The 26,004-nt window shown below is 40.1% G+C and overlaps 1 protein-coding gene across 3 annotated transcripts; it reads left to right on the top strand.

The window, feature by feature from the left end:
* Nucleotides 1-2,987: 2,987 nt before the first annotated feature.
* LOC117418436 (cytosolic purine 5'-nucleotidase-like) lies at nt 2,988-25,337 on the top strand. Of its 3 annotated transcripts, none has more exons than XM_034031492.3 (18): nt 2,988-3,045; nt 9,842-9,966; nt 12,235-12,308; nt 16,190-16,307; nt 16,631-16,726; nt 17,023-17,114; nt 17,288-17,345; nt 17,899-17,992; nt 18,131-18,184; nt 18,341-18,424; nt 19,401-19,442; nt 19,737-19,844; nt 20,144-20,210; nt 20,463-20,633; nt 21,273-21,324; nt 21,486-21,546; nt 21,933-22,109; nt 22,624-25,337. In XM_034031492.3, the coding sequence occupies exons 2-18, from the start codon at nt 9,866-9,868 to the stop codon at nt 22,867-22,869; spliced, it is 1,695 nt and encodes a 564-aa protein (XP_033887383.3). In that variant the 5' UTR covers nt 2,988-3,045; nt 9,842-9,865; the 3' UTR covers nt 22,870-25,337. The 3 variants fall into 3 exon arrangements, with proteins under 3 accessions (XP_033887383.3, XP_058841248.1, XP_058841249.1); XM_058985265.1 differs by lacking the exon at nt 2,988-3,045 and adding an exon at nt 7,158-7,250; XM_058985266.1 differs by lacking the exons at nt 2,988-3,045; nt 9,842-9,966 and adding an exon at nt 13,826-13,895.
* Nucleotides 25,338-26,004: the final 667 nt, after the last annotated feature.

Genomic DNA, 26,004 nt, shown 5'->3' with positions numbered 1-26,004 from the left:
TGATATCAGAGTTTTAAAATTACGAAGGTAACTGGAAAGTGAATGCAGTTTTAACCAGCCTGCTGGGAAGCGGAGATGGAACTGTCCATTTTGGCGCAGTGCTGATGTCAGCAAGAGACTGGGTTTTATTGTATATTTAATGCATCGCCAGTCACCTCTAAAACGTGTTCTTTTTTCGATTTACTTTTATTTCATGTTTTAATAGTATAACTAGTTTTCGTTTTACTTTTTCGTCAAGTAGACTACCGTTTTATAAAGACTGCAACACGAAGTAAAAGAATACACGGTGGGATTAAATAAATATGAACTTTAGAAAAGCAATGAAAATATGTTATAGTATAAATGTATACATAAAGTACCTAACCAGGAGCATATTGTTTTGCATTGCAAATGTATAGGAACCGCTCTTAATCTGTAAGCATTTCTTTTTCTTTTTATTAAGGATAATGATATATTTCAGATGTCCGTCATTACTGTTCCTTAATATCGAACGTGGATATTCACATACTGTAGTATACAGGACATTAAATGACATTGCACTAATAGAATGATCAAGATGTGAGCTCAAGATAGAAAGCCGTTGCTGCCACCTGTCGGTTCGAAAGAGGATCCACGTACTGTATGACTTAGTATGGGCCCAAATTTTTAAGGGGAAAAGCTGAACATACTTGTGTTTACCCTATGTAAATTCTTACTTTAAAATACACATTTCACTGGAATAAAAACGTACAGAGTGTATGTCTATTCATTTTACAGGTTTTCAAAGAAACACATGCTACAGCAAACATCTTTTCATTTCAAAATATCTGCTTCTACACGAGGTGAAAGAAACTCTGTTTGGCTTCACTGCAAGGGTTCTAACACTCAAGATAGAACCTGATAGGGGCTCTACCACTGAATGTGTCAAAGCAGGGACCAGGGTGCTGGCAGTACACTAATGATCAGCATGTTATAATGCCAGATGACATCAACATGTCCTCTTCACACTGCTCTAGGGTGATTTGCCCTGATGAAGTAATGCAACACGACACTGGCCAGCACCTCTTGATTGATGCGTGCAAGTGTAATGTGTTCTTGCTTCATGAATCAGCGCAAAGTTACCAAGTTGAATAAACGTTGAGCCAGCGTTAACTTTCTTTTTTTAAAGGAGAAAAGTTGGAGGAATTTAGTTTAACAGGTTGTAATGATGTCTCAATGAAGAACTCGAATCTGTAGTTTAACAGGTTGTAATGATGTCTCATTGAAGAACTCGAATCTGTAGTTTAACAGGTTGTAATGATGTCTCATTGAAGAACTCGAATCTGTAGTTTAACAGGTTGTAATGATGTCTCATTGAAGAACTCGAATCTGTAGTTTAACAGGTTGTAATGATGTCTCATTGAAGAACTCGAATCTGTAGTTTAACAGGTTGTAATGATGTCTTATTGAAGAACTCGAATCTGTAGTTTAACAGGTTGAAATGATGTCTCAATGAAGAACTCGAATCTGCTCAAAATCAGTTTTTCACACTGAAAGGTGGGTGACGTACTGTAGTTAGAAAGTTACATTTTAAACGTAAAACAGAGCACCACTAGGGGGCACAGAAGAGTAATGTTTACTCTTAAACCTTTAGGTAAGTCCTTAATACTGTATTCTTTTCCGGCGTTCCAAAGTCTTATATAAAAGTAAACATAAGCAAAGGAGTCAAGACAAATAATGTATACACTTTAGTTTAATACTTTTCTAAAAATAAATATTTATTATATTTATTATTTGATTGTATTTATTTGCCAGACTGAGTTATCCAAGGTGACTTACAGGGCAGTACAGGGTTACAATGCAAGATTAATATTTAAATACAGTATAGTTTACAGTAAGTGCAAATAATACTACTAAAATACAATATGAAATAGGATACAACAATAAACAATTGCAGTGTAGCAAATTGAATCCACTGGATGCGCCCAACAAGGAGATTAAGCGAGTTTGATCCACTTGCTTGGACTCACGTTAGTACCATTGCTAATCACAATAGCAGGGTACCAACCACTGATTAGGTCATTGAGTCATCAGTTAATATCAGTTTAAGTCCTGTCAATGTTAAAAATGCATACATGTAATGAAAGTCACTCCTTGTGTTTAGCACAGCACTCACTCGCATCCAGAATTAGTATTTTCAAAGCTATCATTACAGCATTTTAGTTTGTATTAATATTAGTGGTGTATATGAGATATTGCCCGGCTCATCTGACGACTGGTAGTCCTTAAAACGCAGCATTTTTGCATTAAAGTATGAAGCCTGACACAAAGGTAGGATTTTGCGTAGTGGTAAGAGTGGTAACCCCACTTGATACTCTGTACAGTACAGTGCGCATTCAGGATTTAGAGCCTAGCACATCAGCAAGTTGTTAGTGAGCAAACGTACTGAAATTATGAATCGTCTGCAGTTTCCATGGGCACTACTGCTAGTCCGTTATGCTTGCAGCTGTCCAGCTGTATTACTGACATTACATTAGTTCAGTTGTTCACATTTAGTCCCAGTAGTTTATGCGCTGAAGTTTACCAATACAGAAACATCGCCTTTGCGTTGTTCATGAAGGGATCCTCTAAAAATTCCAACACCTAGATCTCTTAAGAAATACGCAGCAGTCCACATCCCCACTCAAGTAATTTGCATTAGCTTTAGTCAAACAGAATAAACACAGAAGTACCTTAATGCTGTGGTATATTGTATAGTTTTGGGACATCACCTAATATATATATATATATATATATTTTTTAAATCGTTGTAATAGTATGAAAAATGCGTTTGTGTGATTTAATATATAATGTTAGTAAAATCCATATCTTACCATGTACATGATGTGACACCCTTAAAAGAGCATTCAATAACTATACCGTGACAGTCAGTGCGCAAACTAATTCTGCTTTAATAAAAAAAAATGCAGCCTGTCATTCATGCGTGCAGTTATTGCGTTTTAATTTTTGATGGCCCCACAGATTGTGCGTGTGGCGCATGCTCAGCAGTGTTGAGAGTGCAGTTGAAGCTGTGCGGTCAGAGTGAAGGTAAGTCATGAAGAGCTTGGGCGGTGTCTTTGTTTTTATTAATACGCTGATTACGGTACAGTTAAAGTAAAAAAGCCTATGAGTACGAAGGAACATCGACAAGAGGGTACCCTGTGCAAGGGATAAAGTGCAGTTACTCAAAAGGAAACAAGATGCAAAACAAGCAAATGTAAAACGAGCCAGGAAATCGGTTGGCCTGGGTGTTGATAAATGGGGAAGGATTAATGCACAAATACGTGTGAATAATACTGGGTGCGATGTGTAGAAAGGTGGTGAAATAAATAAGCATGCACTGATGTGTGGCGCCACTTCCGTGAATAAAGGTTAAGAAAGAAAGAAACCTTTTTGATTACGAAACCTTGGACTGGACTGAGTACAGAGAAGACGCGCGACGAACAAAGGGGAGCACGACATAGCTGAAGTTATAATGTAATAACGTTCACAATCACTGACATACTGTACTTCAAACAGATGTTTGAAGTGTACATCTTTTAAAACAAATGCAAACAAAATGTTCTAGTTTTAAAACGAGCGTCGCATTTTAATTTTGTTCTGTAAACGTGTACCTGTCAATCTAAACGTGTCAGCATATTTTTGTTTTGTTCTTCACCTATAGACTCCTATAATTTCTATACTACTAGAATTATTTTAATTTTCTTAAAACATTTATGATTTACTGTGTACATGTATAGCAAAATAGTCTTTACTTTAGGGAGCCACTTCATCAGATGGATAAAATACTAGCCTGTACTGATCACAACAGAGGTAAAATAATCGGTGCTAATTCATATATTAATAAAGGTCTTTTTAGTCTTTACAAGATAAACCGCAGTGGAGTTTAGCAGCAACAATGGCTGCTAGCTACCGTGTTTGTGCAACAATGTAATGCAAGTTTATAAGCAGACTAGGAAACTGTTTTTAAAAAAAAAAAAAAAAGATGCCCCATGTAAGTGTCTGTCTGTCCGAGTTTGCAGTACAACTGGGAACAGCGGTCTACTGTCAAACTTCAGGTTTGGAATTGGCATTATTTTTCTAATCGTAGTACATTAATTCGTATAGTCAGAAGGTGTGAAAAGTTACATGTAATGTCTGGCCATTATGATGGGAGGAGGGTATTAGTATCTTCAATTTGTATTACGACTATAATTCATGTTCCGGTATATGATTAAAATACATCGCTTTTATATTTCAAAAACTGTGTAGTATTACAGTAGCAGTGATCTGCTCAAGCATGTCTGTCAACCTCCATTGTGTTTTAATAACCCGTGCAGTAAGTATATGATAAGTAGAATAAATGATCTGTTTATATTTAATATCTGAATAATTCATTCGGTTGTACGTAGGTATGCCATCCTTACATTTTCGCATATATCTGGATACTCGTTTATCAAACTGTCATGAGACGTGGTCATTATTACTCTATATACTCCTGTACATACTGTTGATATATGTCAGCTTTTGTCCTGCGGGTTGCGCTAATTCTGAATTTACAACAGCGGCGGGGGATGTGTGCCAGTGACATGCTTTCTGGAAATGCAAGCAAAAACGTTACTTACAAGAAAACAAGGTGAATACGTGTGCATGCAGTAATTTACAGGAAAAATCTGTGTCAAAGTGAAAATAAAAACGTCAATGGCAAAACCATTAAGGTACTTTCTGTATGTTGTTATTTTTTTAGCCTTTGTTATTATATCTCATTTAAGGCTGTCATTCGACATGAGTTCGATCCTTGACACCTTGCAGATTGAGAGACACTCATTTCTTTCAGTTGGCTTTAAGACATAGCAGTGGGATGACAGCTTACAATATGAACCCTGACAACAGCTTCTTCAGAGACAGCGAGTCCACCTACAGTATGAGTGATAACGGCAGCACCAGGCTTGATAGACGGGTCACAGAGGTGAAGAAATGGTGCGCACTCCACACACATGCACACTGTGGAAGAACACCATGCTGGTCTCCAGTTATAGAGTGGTTGGCAGTAATGAAAGCCCCCCCACCTGCTTTCACATGAGATGGTTCTGGGAAATGACTTTATTAACAGCGTCTCAAAGCAATATTACAGCAGGTAGCCAATCAATCTATTTGGACTATGAGCTGTGGGACAGAGCTGCTACTGTATCCCCTTGACAGCTTTAAAAATAAAAATTAATTATTTAGCATCTGTACAATTTAGAATTGCTTTTTATCACCCTGAACTTCAGACCCTTGAATTGTCTTATATCTTATTATCTACATACATAGTTAGGATTTAGACTTTTGGTTTTTTTAATTTAGTGGTCGGCACTTATTTTTATTGTTTTCTCCCCAATTTAGTAGTGTCCAATTATTTTTAGCTCAGCTCACCGCTATCACCCCTGCGCTGACTCGGGAGGGTGAAGACGAGCACACGCTGTCCTCCGAAGTGTGTGCCGTCAGCCTACCCCTTCTTTACACACTGCAGACTCACCATGCAGCCACCCAGAGCTACAGCGTCGGAGGACAACGCAGCTTACAGGCAACCCCACAGGCACCCAGTCAGATCACAGGGGTCACTGGTGCGCGGTGAGCCAAGGACACCCTGACCGACCTAGCCCTCCCTCCCCCCGGGCGGCGCTCGGCCAATTGAGCGCCGCCCCCTGGGAGCTCCTGTCCTCGGTCAGCAAAGGAATAGTCTGGACTCGAACTCGCGACGTCCAGACTATAGAGCACATCCTGCACTCCATGCGGAGCGCCTTTACCGGATGCACCACTCGGAAGCCCAAACTTTGTTTTGAAAGAAACAAAATTTTTGATGCATCTGAAAGTAGCTGGTAGACTTCTCTTCTGGTAATGTGGACTGCATTGCAGTCTTACAGTTTACAGAGTCCTCTCTTTCTTCACACTTAAAGCAGTTAATCATTATTGTACACTGATAGGCTGCTGTGGTATTACTCCAAATCTGGCTGAAAGCAGCCTTATCTTGCCAGCTGGTTCAGGAGCGGGATGCTTTTATTTTGGTGTTTCTTTATCTTCAAAGGTTTTGAGTGTTTTTTTTTTTGTTTTTTTTTTCTTTCTCTGAAACAGGCCTTGCGTTTTTGGATCTCATTTTCAGAAACGCAACAGGATTCAGAAACAGTAGCATTTGAAAATAATAAAACAAAAACTAAATGCAGATTTAATTCCATCCCTTACATGTTAATTAATTATTACATTCCAGAATAAAAATCTGATCCATTAATTAACTTACTCAGAGTCATTATTTTTATTGACTCATAAAGTGTAAGAGAGAGAGTAGAGAAACACATATTTAGCGTGTGCTGCGGTACATATAGTCTGGGGCCCGTCAAGGCTGATAGAGAGACTCCTGGGGTTAACAGTGAGGCAGGGTGTCAGTGGCAGGCTGAGCTAGGAACCTTTTTATAGAAGCAGGTACTACCTACATTTTCCAAAATTCCGCTCATTTAATAGAGTGAGTAGGACAGTATAAATCAGTGATCTGTGAATACTCATGTATTATAATTAATTGTATTTTCTGTTTTTATCTTAAAAGTGAGCCATGTAGTCGTAAAAGTGGTCAAAAAAGGACAAAGGCCATTTCTATATTGTTAATACTGTATTTGGGGAATTCCGGTGTAGTTGTTTAGAATATAAACTGTCTTCTTTTGCCACTGTCTCGACATACAGAAATACCTTTTCAGTCGGCTAATAAATGTACCAATGTTTTGATAATTATTAAAAAAAAAAAAAAAAAAAAAACGTTTTGCTGTATGCACAGCTGTCAAAAACAATGGAACTGAAAGCATGCAGCTTGAAAATACAAGAGTAGACCGTTGGAGTGGGTTGATCTGGTGGTGTTTCAAAAATGTGCTGTGGTTTTACTGTCTGATTATTGGTTTCAGAGTTCAGACGTGGTTAGAGCATGGTTAGAGAAGACACTCGGTATCCCAGCAAAAGAAGATTAAATGAGAATGCAATGCTGTGGATAAAATATATATATATATAATATATATATATATTAAATGCCAAATTAAATGTTGTTCCTTAGATCAGGAATTGTAGCACAGAAGGTTCTTTATAAATGGTGCTGTGTGTTTCTCATATGCTGCATAGGAATTGAATCCAAGGTTGGCTTCTTCTTATTTAAGATGGATATGCTGTTGTGAGCAGCTTGCCATGGGCCCTGCTAACCAAAGCAGAAAACACTCTTGTGATGCAGCACGTTGTGGGAGTTGAGCTGCCATTGGGTAAGAGATGTTGCTGCTGTAGCTTGTCTTGCCTCTGCAGTCTGCAGTGGATCGGATCAGAGTCGGGAGTCCTGCTGACACTAACTTTCTGCAAGGAACTGTACAGTTGGTCTCAGAGCTGCATTAGCTGCCCTAGATTCTGTGCTCTGAGCTTTTTTTTTTGTATGCACATTTTTGCCCATCTGTTTTGCTGTGTTTTATTTTTAAAGATGTTCCCAGCTGAATATTATTTCCAGTGGGTCCTGATCATTCTGGGTTGAAGCTCTAGCTATCCCCTATCATTGTATGCATCCCACCGCAGCATCTTCATTATGCTGTTCACCATGCAAATGCTGGCTGCCAGTGCTTTCTGTGGGTGTTGTGCATGGTCTGTACAGGATTACCACCAGTGTCTGTATCGTATGATATTACACTGTGTGGCCTTTTCTGTACATTAGAGAAGCTAAATCTTGTACTGTATGTGGTTTGTATTGTTATTTTCTGCTAATTTGGAGGCACTGTCTGTTGCGTAAGGTTTGCTAGTGCTGTTGAAATCTTTCTTGTCTCATATTGTCGCTATTCAGTTGAGGTTTGTTGATTTTCACAATTGCCTGTTTCAGAATTTGGAGGCACTGTCTGTTGCGTAAGGTTTGCTAGTGCTGTTGAAATCTTTCTTGTCTCATATTGTTGCTATTCAGATGAGGTTTGTTGATTTTCACAATTGCCTCTTTCAAATGTAGATTCAGACTTTTCCATCACAAGTTGCACTAGTCCCTTAATAGTTTGTGATGTTCGCTGAACAGGCTTTCTTACAAACATTTGATGTCCTGTCATTTGTTGTGACACATATCCCTGCTTGACAAGTGATTTACTGTATCTAGTGACATATTTGATTTTGGTGTCTGTTTGAGTGCCTCAGCCCTGAACATTGCAAAATGTTGCACTAAAAACAAGAAAGACATCAGTTTTTCAAAACTTGAAGAACCTGCCCAAAATATTCTGTATCAGAATCTGAAAATGCTGCAGAATCTGCTTTAGGCTAAATCTTTGCTTGTTTAAATACCTTTTACATCTGATGTAATATTAAATATGGAAACTTCTACTCACTGTACAGTTCTTTTTGACCTATAAAATAACATCTATGATTTTGAATAGTGTTGACAGAACAAAGCCCAGCCATTTCTGCCATGGAGTTCGTTCAGCTTGTTAAATCTTTCTAATCCTACCTTTTATTGTGCATCTTAATCAAATCAAACCTCACCTAAGACACTGGATTTCTCACTGCTTCCTCACTGAAGGTCTCGTGTGATAGTATAGGCTATAATGAGTCGTTCAAGTAAACTTTTAAAAACGATCCATTTCTCTTTGATTTTGGTAGTTGAGGTATGAGGATTAAACAAAGTGGGGGAATTCCACTGTCGTATTGACTTCTTTTATGTTTTTTTTGTTTTGCACATTCAGTAATTTGGTATGTTTTGTGTACATCTCCAATTGTTTGTCCTTGATTGTGGGGGAGGACAGTGTTTTCCTTGTGCATTGTGCTGTGTTTTGTAGTTGCTTATCTAGAATCCCACTTTTACCATCTCATGATTTTGTATTACTTATTGTTTTTTTTTTGCAGTAGGATATATTCATGTGAAGGAATTAGGCATGTAAGCTAGTCACTTGTTGCATTTGTTTAAACTGCATGTAAGTAATCACAAATCTGATAGTGACAGGCCCTAAAAGACACCCAGCTTTGTAGCCTCTCCTGCACTCTGAGAAGTGATTTCAACAAAATACATCAATGAACAAGAATCATCGCCAATCATCATGTCGAAAAGATTATCATATCACTGTCTCTATAGTAATCATGAAAGACTTAAGATCATACAGTATTCTGAAATGTAATAGTGGAGCCGCTTGGGATGCTGTCTGTCTATTCTGAAATGTAATAGTGGAATGAGTGAGTGTAGAGCTCCAGTACACTAGGTCTTGAGTGAGTGCAGAGCTCCAGTACACTAGGTCTTGAGTGAGTGAGTGTAGAGCTCCAGTACACTAGGTCTTGAATGAGTGTAGAGCTCCAGTACACTAGGTCTTGAGTGAGTGCAGAGCTCCAGTACACTAGGTCTTGAGTGAGTGAGTGTAGAGCTCCAGTACACTAGGTCTTGAGTGAGTGCAGAGCTCCAGTACACTAGGTCTTGAGTAAATGAGTGCAGAGCTCCAGTACACTAGGTCTTGAGTGAGTGAGTGCAGAGCTCCAGTACACTAGGTCTTGAGTGAGTGAGTGCAGAGCTCCAGTACACTAGGTCTTGAGTGAGTGAGTGTAGAGCTCCAGTACACTAGGTCTTGAGTGAGTGCAGAGCTCCAGTACACTAGGTCTTGAGTGAGTGAGTGCAGAGCTCCAGTACACTAGGTCTTGAGTGAGTGAGTGCAGAGCTCCAGTACACTAGGTCTTGAGTGAGTGAGTGCAGAGCTCCAGTACACTAGGTCTTGAGTGAGTGAGGGCAGAGCTCCAGTACACTAGGTCTTGAGCTCTGTTGTAGTAATGGAATGAGTTACATCACAGTTGTCTAATTTTAAGAATGAATAGGATGTGTTGTTTTTCAGTTCTTTTTTTTTTTCTCACACAGATTTAAGAACAAGCATTTTGAAACATGACTACTTCCTGGAGCGATCGACTGCAGAACTACGCAGACCTCCCCGCCAACATGGACGGGCTTGCAATGAAGAAGTATCGGCGGGAGGCTTACCACAGGTACCACCAATGCAGTCCAGCGCTGTGGGGAATGTACACTCTGCTGCAAGAAAGGGATGGGTAGAGAGGGACTGGGTGAGGAAACCCTGTCAGGGAGGCACGAATGCTGCTGCTTTTTGTGTTGCTTACCAGTATCTGCCCTTGTTTATTGGTTGGTCCAGTGTACTGTATGTTAACTAACAACAAGCCAAAACAAAAACAACTGCAGCATTCAAAGTGTAACAAATAAACAGTTCTTAGATTTTCTCAGCTCTGAGATGATTGCCCTAGCTGTTACTGTATATTAAGACTGACATCAAGGTGTTCAGGATGAAATCCCCGCTTTGTACAGATCATTTCACTGCAGTGCGTCCTGCATTTCCAGTGGGTAGGGTTTAGTTATTTAGAGCAGTCTGACTCATTAGCAGCCAGTGTACAGAGAGGGCTGCTGTTCAATGTGCAGGTGAAGGGGTTAAAGTGCACTCAAGTGAAGAGTGCCGTGATGCCAGTGGAATTCCTGTGTCATTACTGTGCGTGGTAGGGGTTATCTTGGAAGCATTCTATGAATTGCTCTTTGTCACGGTCACTACTGTATGTAACGCAATGTGCTTTAAAAAAACGCAGCACTGCCAAGCAACAGCGAAGAATGACACATTCTGAAATCACTTTCTGCTTTGCTTTTCGAGGTGGCTAATTCTGCTTGCTATCTCAGTTCAGGGGGACAGGTTTGCCTTGTTGTAAAGAGAAATGTGTACCGTTCTGGAGTTGCTGGGACAGTATGAGAACTTGATGATGTCTGTGCCAGGCTTTGTGCAGTTAAAGTACAGGATGGTTTCTTGACATACAGCACCACCCACAGTTACTAACATGGAACTAAACTGTTTTTATTATTAAACTTTGTGTAGTTTAAACACAACAAACAAGTTTGTCTAAATAAAGTAACATATTTTTAAACACCTGTTACAGCTTTCAGCCTCTTGTGATAATGTTCAAAATATCATGGGGTTGGTCAAAGTGGTTTTAATAACATTTTGACTGAAGTACAATCTACCACTTGAACACACACTGTCGTACTAAAAAACTAAAATTCATATTTTGCATGTTTAAGAAAAAGGGTCAGAATGGATCTAAAGGCATAAAAGCGCTGGAATTTGGCATGTTTGCTGAGCTCAGTTCATTAGCTTTCAAAAACCGAATCTGACCTATGAATGCAGTTACTGTTTCCATCCCTGTCCTTTGCTTTCAGCCCCTTTTCAGTGGCTGCTATGGAACACCAGGCTTGATCTTTAAAAAGTAATCCGTAGAGTGTGGGATGCCGTCTAACCTTTCCACAGAGCTTCGTTCCAGAGCTCTGCTAATGACATCACAAGCCATCAATAGTGCCCTGGGATTGGGTTTCAGAACAGCTGTGCTGTTGAGATGGTAGAGGCAGTGCATCACATCCCTGAGGGGGGGTCTTTATCTGTTATCCCAGATACTGCCAACTTTTCTGTCAGTGTAATCTCTAAATGAATCCTTTCACTCTATAGGAATTACAGATTAGTACTGTACAAGTAACACAAATACACGACCACACTGCAGTTTTACCTCAAATGCAAGGCATTTACTTGTTTTTGTTAAAAGCCCTCTTCGGGGAAACAAACAAGTTACACTATAGAATGAGATACTGCATGTCATGCAGTCTTCATTTCCATCTACATGATCACATGCTATATGTTCACATGTATCGAGTTGTCTCAAGCAGCTCATCAGTATTATTTTTAGATAGAGATTTTCTGTTTTCTCACAGATGCAGAGAAGACAGATATTATAGTTGCACTCCCCTAGAGTTCATTGTTCGATGTACCACACTTCAGAAACGGACGTGGAATAGTTTGTAAGCATGGCAAATAACAATAGAACATTACTAAACACACATAATAAGATGATAATTAAACTGGCAAGAAATGACATACCCCTAGAATGTAGATGTGTTGTATAAAGCAGTGGCCAATCCATTCCATTAGAGGACCTTGCTCCAGTCAGTTCCAAACACGTCTTTTAATTGTTTCTAAACTAAAGCATTGCTGGTATAGGTGCAGAAAGATGGACCTCTATCTTTATCTAGTGCAGAAAGACAGGCCTCTGCCTTTACCTGGTGCAGAAAGATGGGCCTCTCTCTGTCTGGTGCAGAAAGACGGGCCTGTGTAAAGCTGTACTGCATTCTAATGGTTCGGGTTAGGCTGCTTTAAATCTTAAGCTCAGTATTTGAATTATTTCAGCTGATCCTATCCTGTATCTTCTTCTCAGAGTGTTTGTAAACAGAAGCTTGGCTATGGAGAAGATCAAGTGCTTTGGGTTTGATATGGATTACACATTAGCTGGTAAGTACTGTAGCATGCTAAAGCACTGTAGCATGCATTTTGTATATGTGTTGTGATGGTTTGCAGTGCTGTGACTGATTTTTCAACAGTAAAACAAACACATTGATCTTGCAGTACTTTTAAGGACTGGCCATAGAAACCCATGTTGAGAAATATATATGTATCTCATATATAACAATGCGATATATAATGAGTCACTTTCCTAAAACAGTTTAGATTCATACTTCTTATACAAGTCTGTTAATACTCATATATTTCACTTCCATCATAACTGAAATAAAACTGTTTACCCAGCCAACTCTATTATTCGAATACCTGACAATGCAGTTACCTGGTGACTGTTGACTGTGCATACATTCTGTCGAGCAACAGGTTTTTATATAATACATTGCAGTTTATGTTCAGCAAGCTATATCTAGACAATGCACACGTGCACGTACAACCAAACCCATGATCTTATTTGTACATATCGAGTTAGGCTATATGATGTTGTCTCTCTGCACCACTGTGGAATCCCAGTCATTTAGATCCCACTGTTTATTGGAAAGGGCTTGTAAACAAGCGATAGAGTTTGCCATGGGGGTTGTAATTACACACCACAGGCCAGTGCTGCAATTCAAATGAGGTTTCAACACGACCTCAACCCAGTGGGGTGTAAATCACAGGCATGTTTACTAACAGCACAGGTGATTACACTGAGAATAATGCTGAATTAATATATCCTCACATTTGTGAACTATTTTGTCCATTATTGCTTTGATAATTGAAATATTCAGAGTGTTTTGAATGAAAGGAATTGGGTGTAAATTGGGTTAATTGAGTAATCCAGTTGATAGGCGGGTTTGAATTTGTATTGATTTTGCCACATGAAGAGATGCTCCAGTAGTAATACTGTCTATGTACAGTACAGTAGTGTATCCCTGTACAGGCTTATAATAGAACTGGACTACATATAAAAATATCATAGCCACTGTACGTTCAGCCTTTCTCGTGTGTGTGTTTTCAAGTACAGTTACTGAAAAACATTACAAACCTTGCATCTAAGGTCTTTCCCAAGAAGTAAATATGATGTCACTGCTATCCTTAGAGACTTTTAAAAAGTACCAAATAAAAAATATACATGCTATTGATGGATTCAATTTTGAAAGGAGTACAGTTCTGCTGTTTTTTTTTTTGTAGGTATTAGGAAATTCGAATCAAAGTAGCTGAACTTCATTTTTTTTTTTTTGCAGAAACCTGTAGTACAATAATTAAAGCCTTGGTGATATTGACTGAAAGGAGTTTATGTTTCAAAATGCAGAACTGTTCAGGGCTTGGTTTCATCCATAAAGCAGTAAAAATAAGTCACAAATGTCTCTACTGTGATAACATGGGTTTCTATAGGAGGCTGTGACAGCGACAGCAGCATGTGGCTGCACGGTACATGTGTGCACGTGTGTGGGAGTGCGTTTGGGTGTGCGTGTAAACGTGTATACCACATGCACGCAAGGTTCAGCTCTCAATGAATCTGTTAACAGGAGACAGCAGGTGAGCCCGGCTGTACGGACCGACTGAATGAGACAGAGCTGGAATTACCAAGAGCTGTCAGTGAGTGTGGAGATATACGAATAGAGAGGAGACCATAAAATAGAGGGAACTGAACCTTGACAGCTCCCTGTTCAGTATGGGGAGTAGCCATTTCAGTAGCCATTTTGACATTACCCATCTGTGCTTTTTTGCCACACAGCATTCAGGCAGTTCTGAAATACAAAAAGGAGCTGGTGTTGGAATGAGTTTGCTAGATATAACGCACTGTGTGTGGGTGCTCTAGTGCCACACAGTTTTCTTGCGTGTTTTTTTTTTTTTTTTTACAGGCTTGTGATATTGCAGGTGTGGGCAGTAATGTGATCACAGGGCTCCTCTTTTCATTAGACAGACAAAGAGATGACCTTCATTCTGTTGACATATTTTATTCAGGTCACGGTTTACAGTCTCAATAACAAAACTGTAACAACAAGCATGCTAGATCAATAACTGTCTAGTGGATCATTTTCATATGAGTTCAGGTGCCCCCCCCACTGAAATAAGTGGAGTGAAGAGTGAACCTAGCATGGTCACAAGTAGACCAGCTGGCCCCACAGTTTAAATGTTTAGCGGATCCTGTCTTGGGGTTTGTGTATTCTCTGCCCATCACTGTTTGACCCAAATCTGTCGCTTTATTTTATTAAGAGTTATTGGAAATGTCCCTTGCTGCAGTGTTACTGGCCTCGGCAGAAGCGTTGAGGTTCACAAACACAAGTTCTCGGTGTAACCAAAATACAAACAGAAACACAAACCGCTCCGCAGCACATTGTGTTAGAGTCAGGTGAGGGCTTATAGTTTTTTTCAGTTTGGAAACTTGCCAGATAACTTGTCCTCTGTGAACTCGACGGGAAGAGGTGGGGGAAGGTGCCTGGAAATAGATTTCTGTGTAACTGCTTTCGGTTCAGATTGAGGGTGTTATTTTTATCGAGGAATCCTGGCTGCATGACATCAGGCTGTGGTTTTGACACCACCTGGTTCTGTTCTCTAAGTTCTGTCACTGTACTGGAATTTCAAGTCACTGGGCTCAGGTTTCTCAGAGCACAGCGGCAGCATTTTGCTTTGGGGCCAGCAGCAGGCAGTATCTGTAGTGGAGTGCATTGTATTCCTGTAAAGCAGTGACAGTGTATCGTATTGAGCTAAAGTGTAAAAGAATCATCAGTTTATTGAACACTTAAATGATAATTATTAGCAAATGTAGATGGGTACTGTAGATATGTCCTTGAATGTGTACATACAACTTAAAATGCAAATGGTGCATATGGCAACACATGGATCAGCATATTGTATTTATTATACTGTGTGGTTTGTTTGTTTTCTTGCCACACTGCATGCAATAAGTACATCATCATACTCTAATTGAAACCAACAGCGAGAGTTTGTTAGGGTATGTGATCTCACAGGTACACTTAGGGACATGCTGTTAGTGGTACAGGTAAATGGGTGTAGGGTTTGGGCTGTAGTGGTACAGGTAGATGGGTGTAGAGTTTGGGCTGTAGTGATGCTGTCTGTGGTACAGGTAGATGGGTGTAGGGTTTGGGCTGTAGTGATGCTGTCTGTGGTACAGGTAGATGGGTGTAGGGTTTGGGCTGTAGTGATGCTGTCTGTGGTACAGGTAGATGGGTGTAGGGTTTGGGCTGTAGTGATGCTGTCTGTGGTACAGGTAGATGGGTGTAGGGTTTGGGCTGTAGTGATGCTGTCTGTGGTACAGGTAGATGAGTAGGGTTTGGGCTGTAGTGATGCTGTCTGTGGTACAGGTAGATGAGTAGGATTTGGGCTGTAGTGATGCTGTCTGTGGTACAGGTAGATGAGTAGGGTTTGGGCTGTAGTGATGCTGTCTGTGGTACAGGTAAATGGGTGTAGGGTTTGGGCTGTAGTGGTACAGGTAGATGGGTGTAGGGTTTGGGCTGTAGTGATGCTGTCTGTGGTACAGGTAGATGGGTGTAGGGTTTGGGCTGTAGTGATGCTGTCTGTGGTACAGGTAGATGGGTGTAGGGTTTGGGCTGTAGTGATGCTGTCTGTGGTACAGGTAGATGGGTGTAGGGTTTGGGCTGTAGTGATGCTGTCTGTGGTACAGGTAGATCGGTGTAGGGTTTGGGCTGTAGTGATGCTGTCTGTGGTACAGGTAGATGGGTGTAGGGTTTGGGCTGTAGTAATGCTGTCTGTGGTACAGGTAGATGGGTGTAGGGTTTGGGCTGTAGTGATGCTGTCTGTGGTACAGGTAGATGAGTAGGGTTTGGGCTGTAGTGATGCTGTCTGGTGCAGATAGATAGATGTAGGGTTTGGGCTGTGTTGATTTATTTTCTCTTTCTTTGTCCCAGTGTACAAGTCCCCAGAATATGAGTCCCTGGGGTTTGACCTGACTGTGGAAAGGCTTGTATCAATCGGATACCCCCAGGAGCTGCTCAACTTTGTCTATGACTCTACATTCCCAACCAGGTACAGTCACTGAACAGCCTGACAGAACCACCCACAAGCTACTGATAGCTGGCAGGTTCCTTTTGTAAATGCAACTCAGTGTTATTGTAAAACATCTGCTTAGCAAAAACAGCCACTTGCAGCTGCACGTCAACAAGGAGTAGCCATGGCGACATAATCCAGGTTCTGTACTTAATATGTCATGATGAGAAACAATTGAAATGACTAAATCAAATTGTCAGTCACTGGCCAGAACACCCTGCACAGTGCACCCTGGAGTTCTGACAGGTCTGTCCAAATAGAATACAAATACTTACAGGATATATCTCTCTTCTCTATTCCAGGGGCCTGGTGTTTGATACAATGTATGGGAACTTGTTGAAGGTGGATGCCTATGGGAACATCCTTGTCTGTGCCCATGGATTTGTTTTCATTCGGGGGCAAGTACTGAACTTAATATTTGAATAATTGAATTATTGCTTCTGTTAATATTTTATATGCCATTTTTTAATCAATAGGTGGAAGGCATAGATAAAGGCAAAGTTGTTTTACTGTTTCTGCCTTGGGTTTAAATGATTTGTTCCTAGGAGAGGTAATAAGACATTTAATACCAGCCCAGCATGTTAATGTTTGATTCATGCCAAATTATTGCTTAACTTTAAACTTCAAATGTAATAGAATGAGATAGATGCCAGCTCCATGTTGATTTTAGCGGCGTCCTTGTTTGTTCTGCCAGGCCTGAGATCCGGGAGCAGTACTCAAACAAGTTTATCCAGAGGGACGATACTGAGCGCTTTTACATCCTCAACACACTCTTCAACCTGCCTGGTGAGCAGAGCCTGGCTCAACTCCACCCTGTATTCAGAGTCAGTATTGCACATGGAAAAACTGGGTCGTGCTGATATTGATGAACAGAGGCAGGGATGAAGGTTATTTAGCTCTGTCGTGCAGATTCCCCATCATACAAATCACACACAGTAATGCCTGTCCTTTCTCCACAGAGACCTATCTGTTTGCCTGTCTGGTAGATTTCTTCACTAACTGCCCCCGATACACTAGGTAAGTAAACTTCCCCGCAGACCTGTGTGTGGCTCTTCCGCTTACAAATCCACAGAGTCCAACAGTTCAAATCTGGCTGTGAAATGTATTGTACAAAAAAGAATGCATGTAACTCTTTCAAGACAGTGGAACTATGCAGCAATATAACCTTTAAATATCTAAAAAGACAAATGTTGTATATGGGCACACCTTTAGCTGACATAATGAGTGGAGTTATCTTTCATAGACCGCCATAGCAGTCAGCCGTGTGGAGTATGGCCTTGACAAATAATGTTAGTTTTAAAGTTGGTTTCACGGTCTTTCCAACAAAAAAGTTGTTAATTGAATTATTGGTCCACGTGATCGGAATGATCAGACTGTATTGTTACATTAAATTGAACTTTATATGCCTTAATTTGTTATTGATCTTCCAGGGAGGGCAAGCTTTCCTGTTTGACTGGACACCACAAACAAGGGAAGACTATCCCCATTTAAACAAGCATGTCAAAGCACACTACCCTGTATTACTCAGGTTAGTAATCTCAGTTTCCTCGTCTTTTTGTTTCCCTCCCAGCTGTGACACAGGGTTTAAAGACGGTGACCTTTTCATGTCCTACAAGAGCATGTTTCAGGATGTGCGTGATGCAGTAGACTGGGTCCACTACAAGGTAGGAACGTTTGTGAACAATGCTGCGCTGTATGAACCCAGGTTAGTAACATGCTTGGAATGCTTTTCAGAGCAAACGCAGTCATTTAGGTTTTCATTTTTTTTTGTATCTTTTATTTATTTTTTTTCCTATTTTCAGGGGTCTTTAAAAGAGAAAACGGTGGAAAATCTGGAAAAGTATGTGGTCAAAGATGTAAGTTAACAAGTTATTGCATTGTATAAATAGTTTATTTTCAATAATTAAATGCAACCCTAAATCTTACATTTAACCTTTAATACTTCCCTATGGTCTTGTGGAGAGGGCAAGGGGCGCAAGAGATGATTTTGTTTTTCTTGTTTCAATTTGTAGCATAAACTGCCTCTTCTGCTCAGTCGAATGAATGAAGTTGCAAAGGTGTTCCTGGCCACAAACAGCGACTACCAGTACACCGAGGTGAGTCACAGCTGAGAAGCAGTCTCCTGATCTTTTTATGGAAAGGGTCGTGACACTTAACGATGATCAAAGAAGCAATGGAATGATCAACAGAGAAGACAGTGTCATGTTTCCAGTGGGAAGAAAACAAATTCTATTGTAGTTATTCTTTTGCTCCAGTGCAGAGCTTACACTATTAATGATACTACCCAAGAAAGTAGATATTATATGTGTTTGGTAAATCTGACCAATACAAGAGACTGTAAGAATCCCACTTAAATCAATAGCTGTGCTGGGATTTAAACTCAAGAACTTCTGCCTTTTACTACCAGACTAAACAGCCTCTCAATATTAACAGCAGTAAATGCACAAAACAAACCATCCTTAGCTGATAGAACAAGCCTGTCTTTAATATCACTAATGCATACTGATAGTATGCATTAGTGATAGTATCACTAATGCAAACTGTAGTAGCCCAGCAAATAATTCACTGCTGTTTTTTTAAAAAAAGTACATTTACAAAAGGAACTTTGCAGAAAGATTATTCTAAGATACCCACATTTATAGATGATGTGTCATCTAGTATATTACTGGTAGTCACGGTAATCACCCAGTGTTCTTGATTCCCAAGGTCCATGAATGCCCTGCAGTGTGCAGTGGTGGCAGCCTATCTCTCCTCATACCCCAGGGGTGGTTATGACCTGCTCTGAATCTGTCATCTATCTGTGCCTCCCGTTGATGAAGCACAGCAAATGTAAAGTGACTGCTTAAAAAAACAAGCCACTTGCAGACCTCAGTATGTGGATTGCATGTGACAGGGCCATTTTAGTGTTCAAAACTTCAAAAAGTTTTATTCTAGAATATCTCCGTTTTGTATACCAAAATAACATGATGGGAGTAGTTGCAAAGGAAACGCAGTAGGAGTGTCTAAAACCGGTTAAAAAGATCAGCCTTAACTCCTCTACACTACTTATTATTTCTTGTTTTCCTTTCTCAGAAAATTATGACCTACCTGTTTGATTTTGACCATGGTCCAAAGGTAAGCCGCTTGTTCGTCCTCACTGAAAGATGTGTGGAGGTGACTTTTATTGTTCCACAGTCCTGTTCAGTTGTATACCGGTACTAAAATATGATTCCCGAGTTAAAGAAATAAATACTTCCATAGTTTATCCACAGCTATTAATCACTGATTCACTAAAAAAAGCATTGCTCAACCTTCCCAAATCTGTTGAGACATGTTGTATTAAACGGTGTATGGTACTAGTAGAGGAGCAGCGGATGCAGGTAAATGAGCCACGTGTGTGGATCTGATTTCAGCCTGTTGTGCTTGTAGCCTGGCACCCCCCACCGCCCGTGGCAGTCCTACTTTGACCTCATCCTGGTGGATGCACGGAAGCCTATGTTCTTCGGAGAGGGGACGGTCCTGAGACAGGTGGACACTGTGAGTAAGATAGGACAACAAAGGGAGGGGGTGTTTTATACTCCCAATCATCGTCTACAAAGGTGAAAAATATATATATATATATATATATCTTAAGTCAAATAGGCAAGTGTTTTGATAGCTTGATGAAATGTTAGATTACTGGGCTGCAGTGTCTTTAATTCAATTCATTAATAAAGCCTCCCTCATTTATTTGTAACGTAATTACAGAAAGAAAATGATTAACCCCAAGCTAACCTAAATATTTGACTTAATAATTGTTTGTGATACACCTGTGTAAAGTAACGTTTCTTTTGTAGACCACGGGGCGGTTAAAGATCGGGACCTACACAGGACCTTTGCAGCATGGCATTGTATATTCTGGAGGTAAGGGGAGCTGCTATTTCACTTGATATGTATTTGGCAATGGATGGCATATTGGCCATGTGTGGGAACTTAACCTAAAAATAGTAGGTATTCATACATCAGTGTAATATATAACAAAATGACGATTTTACTGTTTTACTTTTTGTGATTGTCTACTGTGACTCTAGATCAGTGTCGATATCTACATGCATACACACATACATGCATACATACATACACACAGGTACAACCACCTCTTGTGTACGCTTGCAGGTTCATCAGACACTGTGTGCGACCTTTTGGGGGCAAAGGGCAAGGACATCGTCTACATTGGAGACCACATCTTCGGAGACATCCTAAAATCCAAAAAGCGTCAGGGCTGGAGGACCTTCCTAGTCATCCCTGAGCTGGCCCAGGAGCTCCATGTGTGGACCGACAAGAGCTGTAAGAGCCGTTTCACAGTCTAATGCTCAGTTGTTTCCAGTTCTGTTTAACCTGGTTCTGGGGTGACCTGTTAGCACCTGGCATTTAAAAGCACATTCAAATCTACATAAAAATAAGAAGCAAAAATACAGAGAGTACTTTGATTAAACTAAGTGTCACAGTGATGAGTCTGATACTCTGATAGACATGTGTATGAAGTGCTGGATACAGAAAAGAATGCGCATCATTAGGGGCAATGTCCACATAGTTAAATCCCTTAGCATCGGTTGAACTCTGCAAACTGCCCTGTGCAACAGCGCCACCCTCAGCATGGGTCAGACTCTGCAAACTGCCCTGTGCAACAGTGCCACCCTCAGCATGGGTCAGACTCTGCAAACTGCCCTGTGCAACAGTGCCACCTGCGGACAGCGGGCGGGAAGGGAGCAGCTCTCATAGTAATACCTGCTGTGAGGCTTCTCCCTGTGTTCCCTTGACTAGGCTCTATCAGGACACGTCGTTAATTACTGTCACATTGCTCTTTTAATTTAAAGTTTAAACTTCACAAAGTTCACTTGATGACAGTCGTTTTAAATGTATGCATTTAACTGTAATCTATCCACCTTGGGTTATTATTTATTTTTGTTCTGGTCTTGTCCCTAGCTCTGTTTGAAGAGTTACAGAGCCTGGATATCTTCCTGGCAGAACTCTACAAGTGAGTACAGAATTCTTCTCAATCTCCACACACATGGGATCGATACTGCGTTTCGTTTTCATGTTAGGACTGGTACTAATTCAAAGTCTGTCACGGCCACCGTGGTAAAAGCTCCATATTGTTTCCTATTTGAATCTGTTTTTTATATATTTTCTTATCAGACATCTGGACAGTAGCAGTAATGAACGGCCAGACATCAGTTCCATTCAGAGACGTATCAAGGTATTTTTTTTGGTATAGTTTCTAAAAGCAGAAGACATTGTTAATTTATTATCTCAAGGACTGAGTGGCTCATTTATCAAGCAGAATGATATCCCAGTCCAGGCTGATAAGGGATTTAAAGTCAGTGTTTACATGAACTCTGAAATATAAAGTCCCTATGCCTACAGATACCTCACTGCTCAAATATGCCTGTATCTTTACCATTATGAGTGCGACCTGCACATGTGTAACCTTTGCCAAGGATGCCACAAGCGCCTCTTTCAGTTCATCCCTGATGGCTTGGTATAGAGACGATGTGACCCCTCCCCCTTATTCTAATCCATATTCCTCTTCATATAGTCCTGACAGAGTATGAGCCTGTCTTCTACTTTCTTGTTTGCTTACAGAAAGTGACCCATGACATGGACATGTGCTACGGGATGATGGGCAGTTTGTTCCGCAGCGGGTCCCGCCAGACTCTGTTTGCCAACCAGGTGATGCGCTACGCAGATCTGTATGCTGCTTCCTTCATCAACCTCCTCTACTACCCCTTCAGCTACCTGTTCAGAGCTGCCCACGTCCTGGTGAGTAGAAACTGTACAAGACAGTCCAGCCCACAGCTCTGCACATGTGTCACTTGCCACTAGCTTGCTTGTTAATAATGTCAATTACTTTCAAAGTTTTTGATGTTATACTGGAGCTAAGACTAAATTACATAAAACAGCAAGCAAGGAGAACACTGTATGTATCAAGAACTGTTCCTAAATGAAATGTACATTTTTTATGTAGAATTATAAGTGGTCATATTTGCAGTTATATGGTATTATAATATTTCTGTCCTAAATGTAAATGTATAAAGCAGTTTAATCATTTACCCTTGAAATCTGATTAAAAAATAAAAAATAAACTGTTACTTACTTATCAGGTCCACCAGAGGGACCCACAGCACTGTAAAAAATGTAACTCAGTGCTTTACTTTGTACCAGGAACAGAATCCTTTAGCTGTACAATTCCAAGGGGTCTGAAAGTTAGAAACCAACAGTTTAGTCATGGCAAACTGGTGTCTTCTTTAATTGTTGTCTTGTTTCTCCTTTGAAGATGCCACACGAGTCGACCGTGGAGCACGCTCACGTGGACATCAATGACGGCGAATCACCTATGGCCACGCGGAACCGCAACTCCATGGACTTCAAGGGTTACGACTACAAGCGTAGCCAGCTGACCCGCTCAGTCAGCGAAATCAAACCACCCAACCTGTTCCCCCAGACCCCCCAGGAGATCACACACTGCCACGACGAGGATGATGATGAGGAGGAGGAGGAGGAGGAGGAGGAGGAGGAGTAACAAAGAAAAACAAACTATACAACACAATCTATTGAACTAATTAGAGGGTGGTGCTTGGAGTAATCAAAATGCAAATCCGAAAAACAAAATAATTAAAAACATAAAAAATATATAAAAAACACATATATGTACGTGTGTGTGTGTGTGAATGTACACATAGCGTACATAGACACACAGAGACTTTCTGTTAATGTTACTGTCTGTATAACAGACCAGTCTAATGACACTTACGTGATTGACCCACTCTCTTATTTGAGAGACATAACATATGTACATGTACAAAAAAAGAAGTTATTTTGAAAGTATAAGAAGGTTAGATGTTAAGTTCTAAGAGATGATGAGCCTCATAGACCAAACCAATTGTGCGCTGCCCCCTAGGAACCCCTGGTCACGGTCAGCAATGACATAGCCTGGATTCGAACCTGCGATCTCCAGGCTATAAGGCGTGCATTCTGCACTCCAAGCAGAGCGCCTTTACTGGATGCGCCACTCGGGAGCCCAGACCAAACTCATTTAAATATTTTAGGGTGAAAGACAAATGCATTTATGGGCTGTATTTAAATACTGGTTGGTTTTGAATAAGTGTCTTGTAGTATGTAAGATAGTCCTGGGCAAGTCATGCACAGTATGTAATGGTTATGCACCAATACTACTGTTTTACATGTGGTGTTCATGTTTTGTTAGCTATTTTTGATACATTTAATAACAGTATCAAGATTTTACAGAAGCTCTAGTGCTCCAAAACAGCAAAAAGTCTTGCTACTTTAAGTTTTTTTCAATTGCTTTTTCAGTCATCGTATTTAAGTTTGATATGATGGGATGGCTTTCCTGACCAATGCATGGACTGAGACTGTGAGCCATGCAATTAGAAGTTTTATACAGAAGCACATTTAGTAAGAACACAGCTCAAGTGACAAGTGTGTGGTTTTGTGTTTTTTTTTGGTTGAGGTTATATATTCAGTAGTAGTGTGTTAAAGACGTCCTGTATGGAAATACAAGACATACTTAACATTGCTAGTGGATCTTACTTATATACGGTATACTCTTCTGTTTCTTGGGGAGATTGTAGGGCTTTCTCACTGTCAGAACCATCTCCCAATCTAATGCAAATACTGTAATAAACAGTGCTTTTCTCAGTACAGCCTCAGAGTTACGAACCCCTTGGGAATGGATGTTGTTCCTAAGTCTGAAATGCCTGTACTCTGTAACTTTTCAATGGTTTTAATAAATGTGTACACCTGCTATCTATGCCCTTCTTAGGTCGGCAAGGGTGTCCTCGGCTCACCCCAGAGCTGCGTTGTCCTCCGACACTGTAGCTCTGGGGTGGCTGCATGGCGGGCCTGCAGAGTGAAAAGAAGCGGTTGGATGACGGCACACGCTTCGGAAGACAGCGTGTGTTCGTCTTCGCCGCTCCAGAGTCAGCGCAGGGGTGGTAGCGGTGAGCTGAGCCTAAAAAAAATAAAAAAATAAAAAAAATACAATTGGACATTTCATATTGGGAGAAAAATGGGGTAAAAAAAAAAAAAAAAAGTGGGAGTTGGGTAGACCGGTAAATTTGGTATTTGTAACTCTGGGTTTCTTAATTTGATCTCCATTGTCTGTCAGACTAAGAAGATCCGCTATGTTCCACAAGAGCCTGTACTTGGAAATGCTGTACTGAAATACACCAGTAACCCTCCACTGTGCCCGTGTTAATTTTTCATTAGCAGAATCAAACCACTTACCTCTTTGAGACCATGCCAAGCACCTTTGGGATCTGTGGGTTGGTTGCAAGCATCCCTCATAGTAAGAACAGGATTATTGAGACACCATTGATAACCAGGCTTTGGTACTTATTGATGCAGTTGTGTGTAAAATATTACACACCTTTTATTAGTGTTTAGCATTTCTGCTGTGGTTTTAGTTGGCTCATGAACAGCCAGCATTAGTACCATACCATACTGCCTCTCAATCACACACTTCATCAGTTTCCTTATTGGAATGACTGAAATCAGGGGCAATTTGAGCTCAAGAAGCCAGTTGCACTTTGTTGGACTAGTGTGTGCATTTCTTCGTTTTAACTTCTTCTAAAATTGCTTCTTTTAAACTTTTTTTTTTTTTTAATTTGTGTTTAGTACCTTCATATTTTGTTGTATATATTTTTTTCTTTTTATCTCTGAAAAAAAGTATTTTAAATGATCTGTTCTGCTCTGTAAAGGAGTGCAAGAGTTTATGCATTTTTTTAAAAAAGAATTTGGTTTCCTGTGTACTCTTGCATTTGGAACCAGTATTATATTTTAATTATTTGTAATGGTTATACTGTAAACTGTAATAATTTTGTTTATGCATGTCCATGCTCTTTTTACATCAGTTGATGGAAACTGGTTTTAAAGTGGCATATTCTTTACTGTCCATATTGTATTTTTTTCTTTAAAATGTTGATCTTATGGAAATATAATTTTAATAGTAAATAAAATGCAAATACTCTATGTTGTGTTTTAAATTGCTTTTTTCAGGGAGAGGCGGCCATGGTATTATCCCACAGCACTACCAAAGCTATGTTTCACACTGACTAAGGCAAATGAAATTATTTGAAAATAAAGAAAGGAATCAGCAAGATTTGAACCCTATCTTCCGCAAGAAGGAACAGCATATAAGGGTAGTGAATCAGCCCACTGTGCCATCATGTCACTTTCACAGAAAAGTCTCCTTTATCATTGTCTTTATAGGAAATTAACAAATTCTTTGAAAATAAAGGAAGGAATCAGTTGGATATGAACGCAGTCCCTCAAGAAGGAACAGCACAGCATGCTAAGAATTAGTCTATTGCACTTCTGTGAAAAAGCTCACTCTTTGATTCAATGGGCACGAGTGCTTAATTATGCCCTCCTCCTCATCAGTTCCCCAAACCTACTTCAAATCTACTGAATACAAACACCATATCTGATTATGAATCATTTCTTTATTAAAGTCTTCACCTTTTTAAAAGTATAAAATGACCATTTCCATAATGACCATAATCCAGCTTCAGGCCACAGAGGTTAGTCTCTCTTCTTTAAGCCACCCGATCTATCATTCACCCTGTTAATGATTGTTTAAACCAACATTTAAGTGCTCAAAGAAAACAGTAGGACAATAACGGAGACAGTGAGAAAG

The sequence above is a fragment of the Acipenser ruthenus genome, chromosome 13 (genome assembly GCF_902713425.1).
Source record: "Acipenser ruthenus chromosome 13, fAciRut3.2 maternal haplotype, whole genome shotgun sequence".
Taxonomy (NCBI): domain Eukaryota; kingdom Metazoa; phylum Chordata; class Actinopteri; order Acipenseriformes; family Acipenseridae; genus Acipenser; species Acipenser ruthenus.
This window is presented reverse-complemented; position numbering and strand designations above follow the sequence as displayed.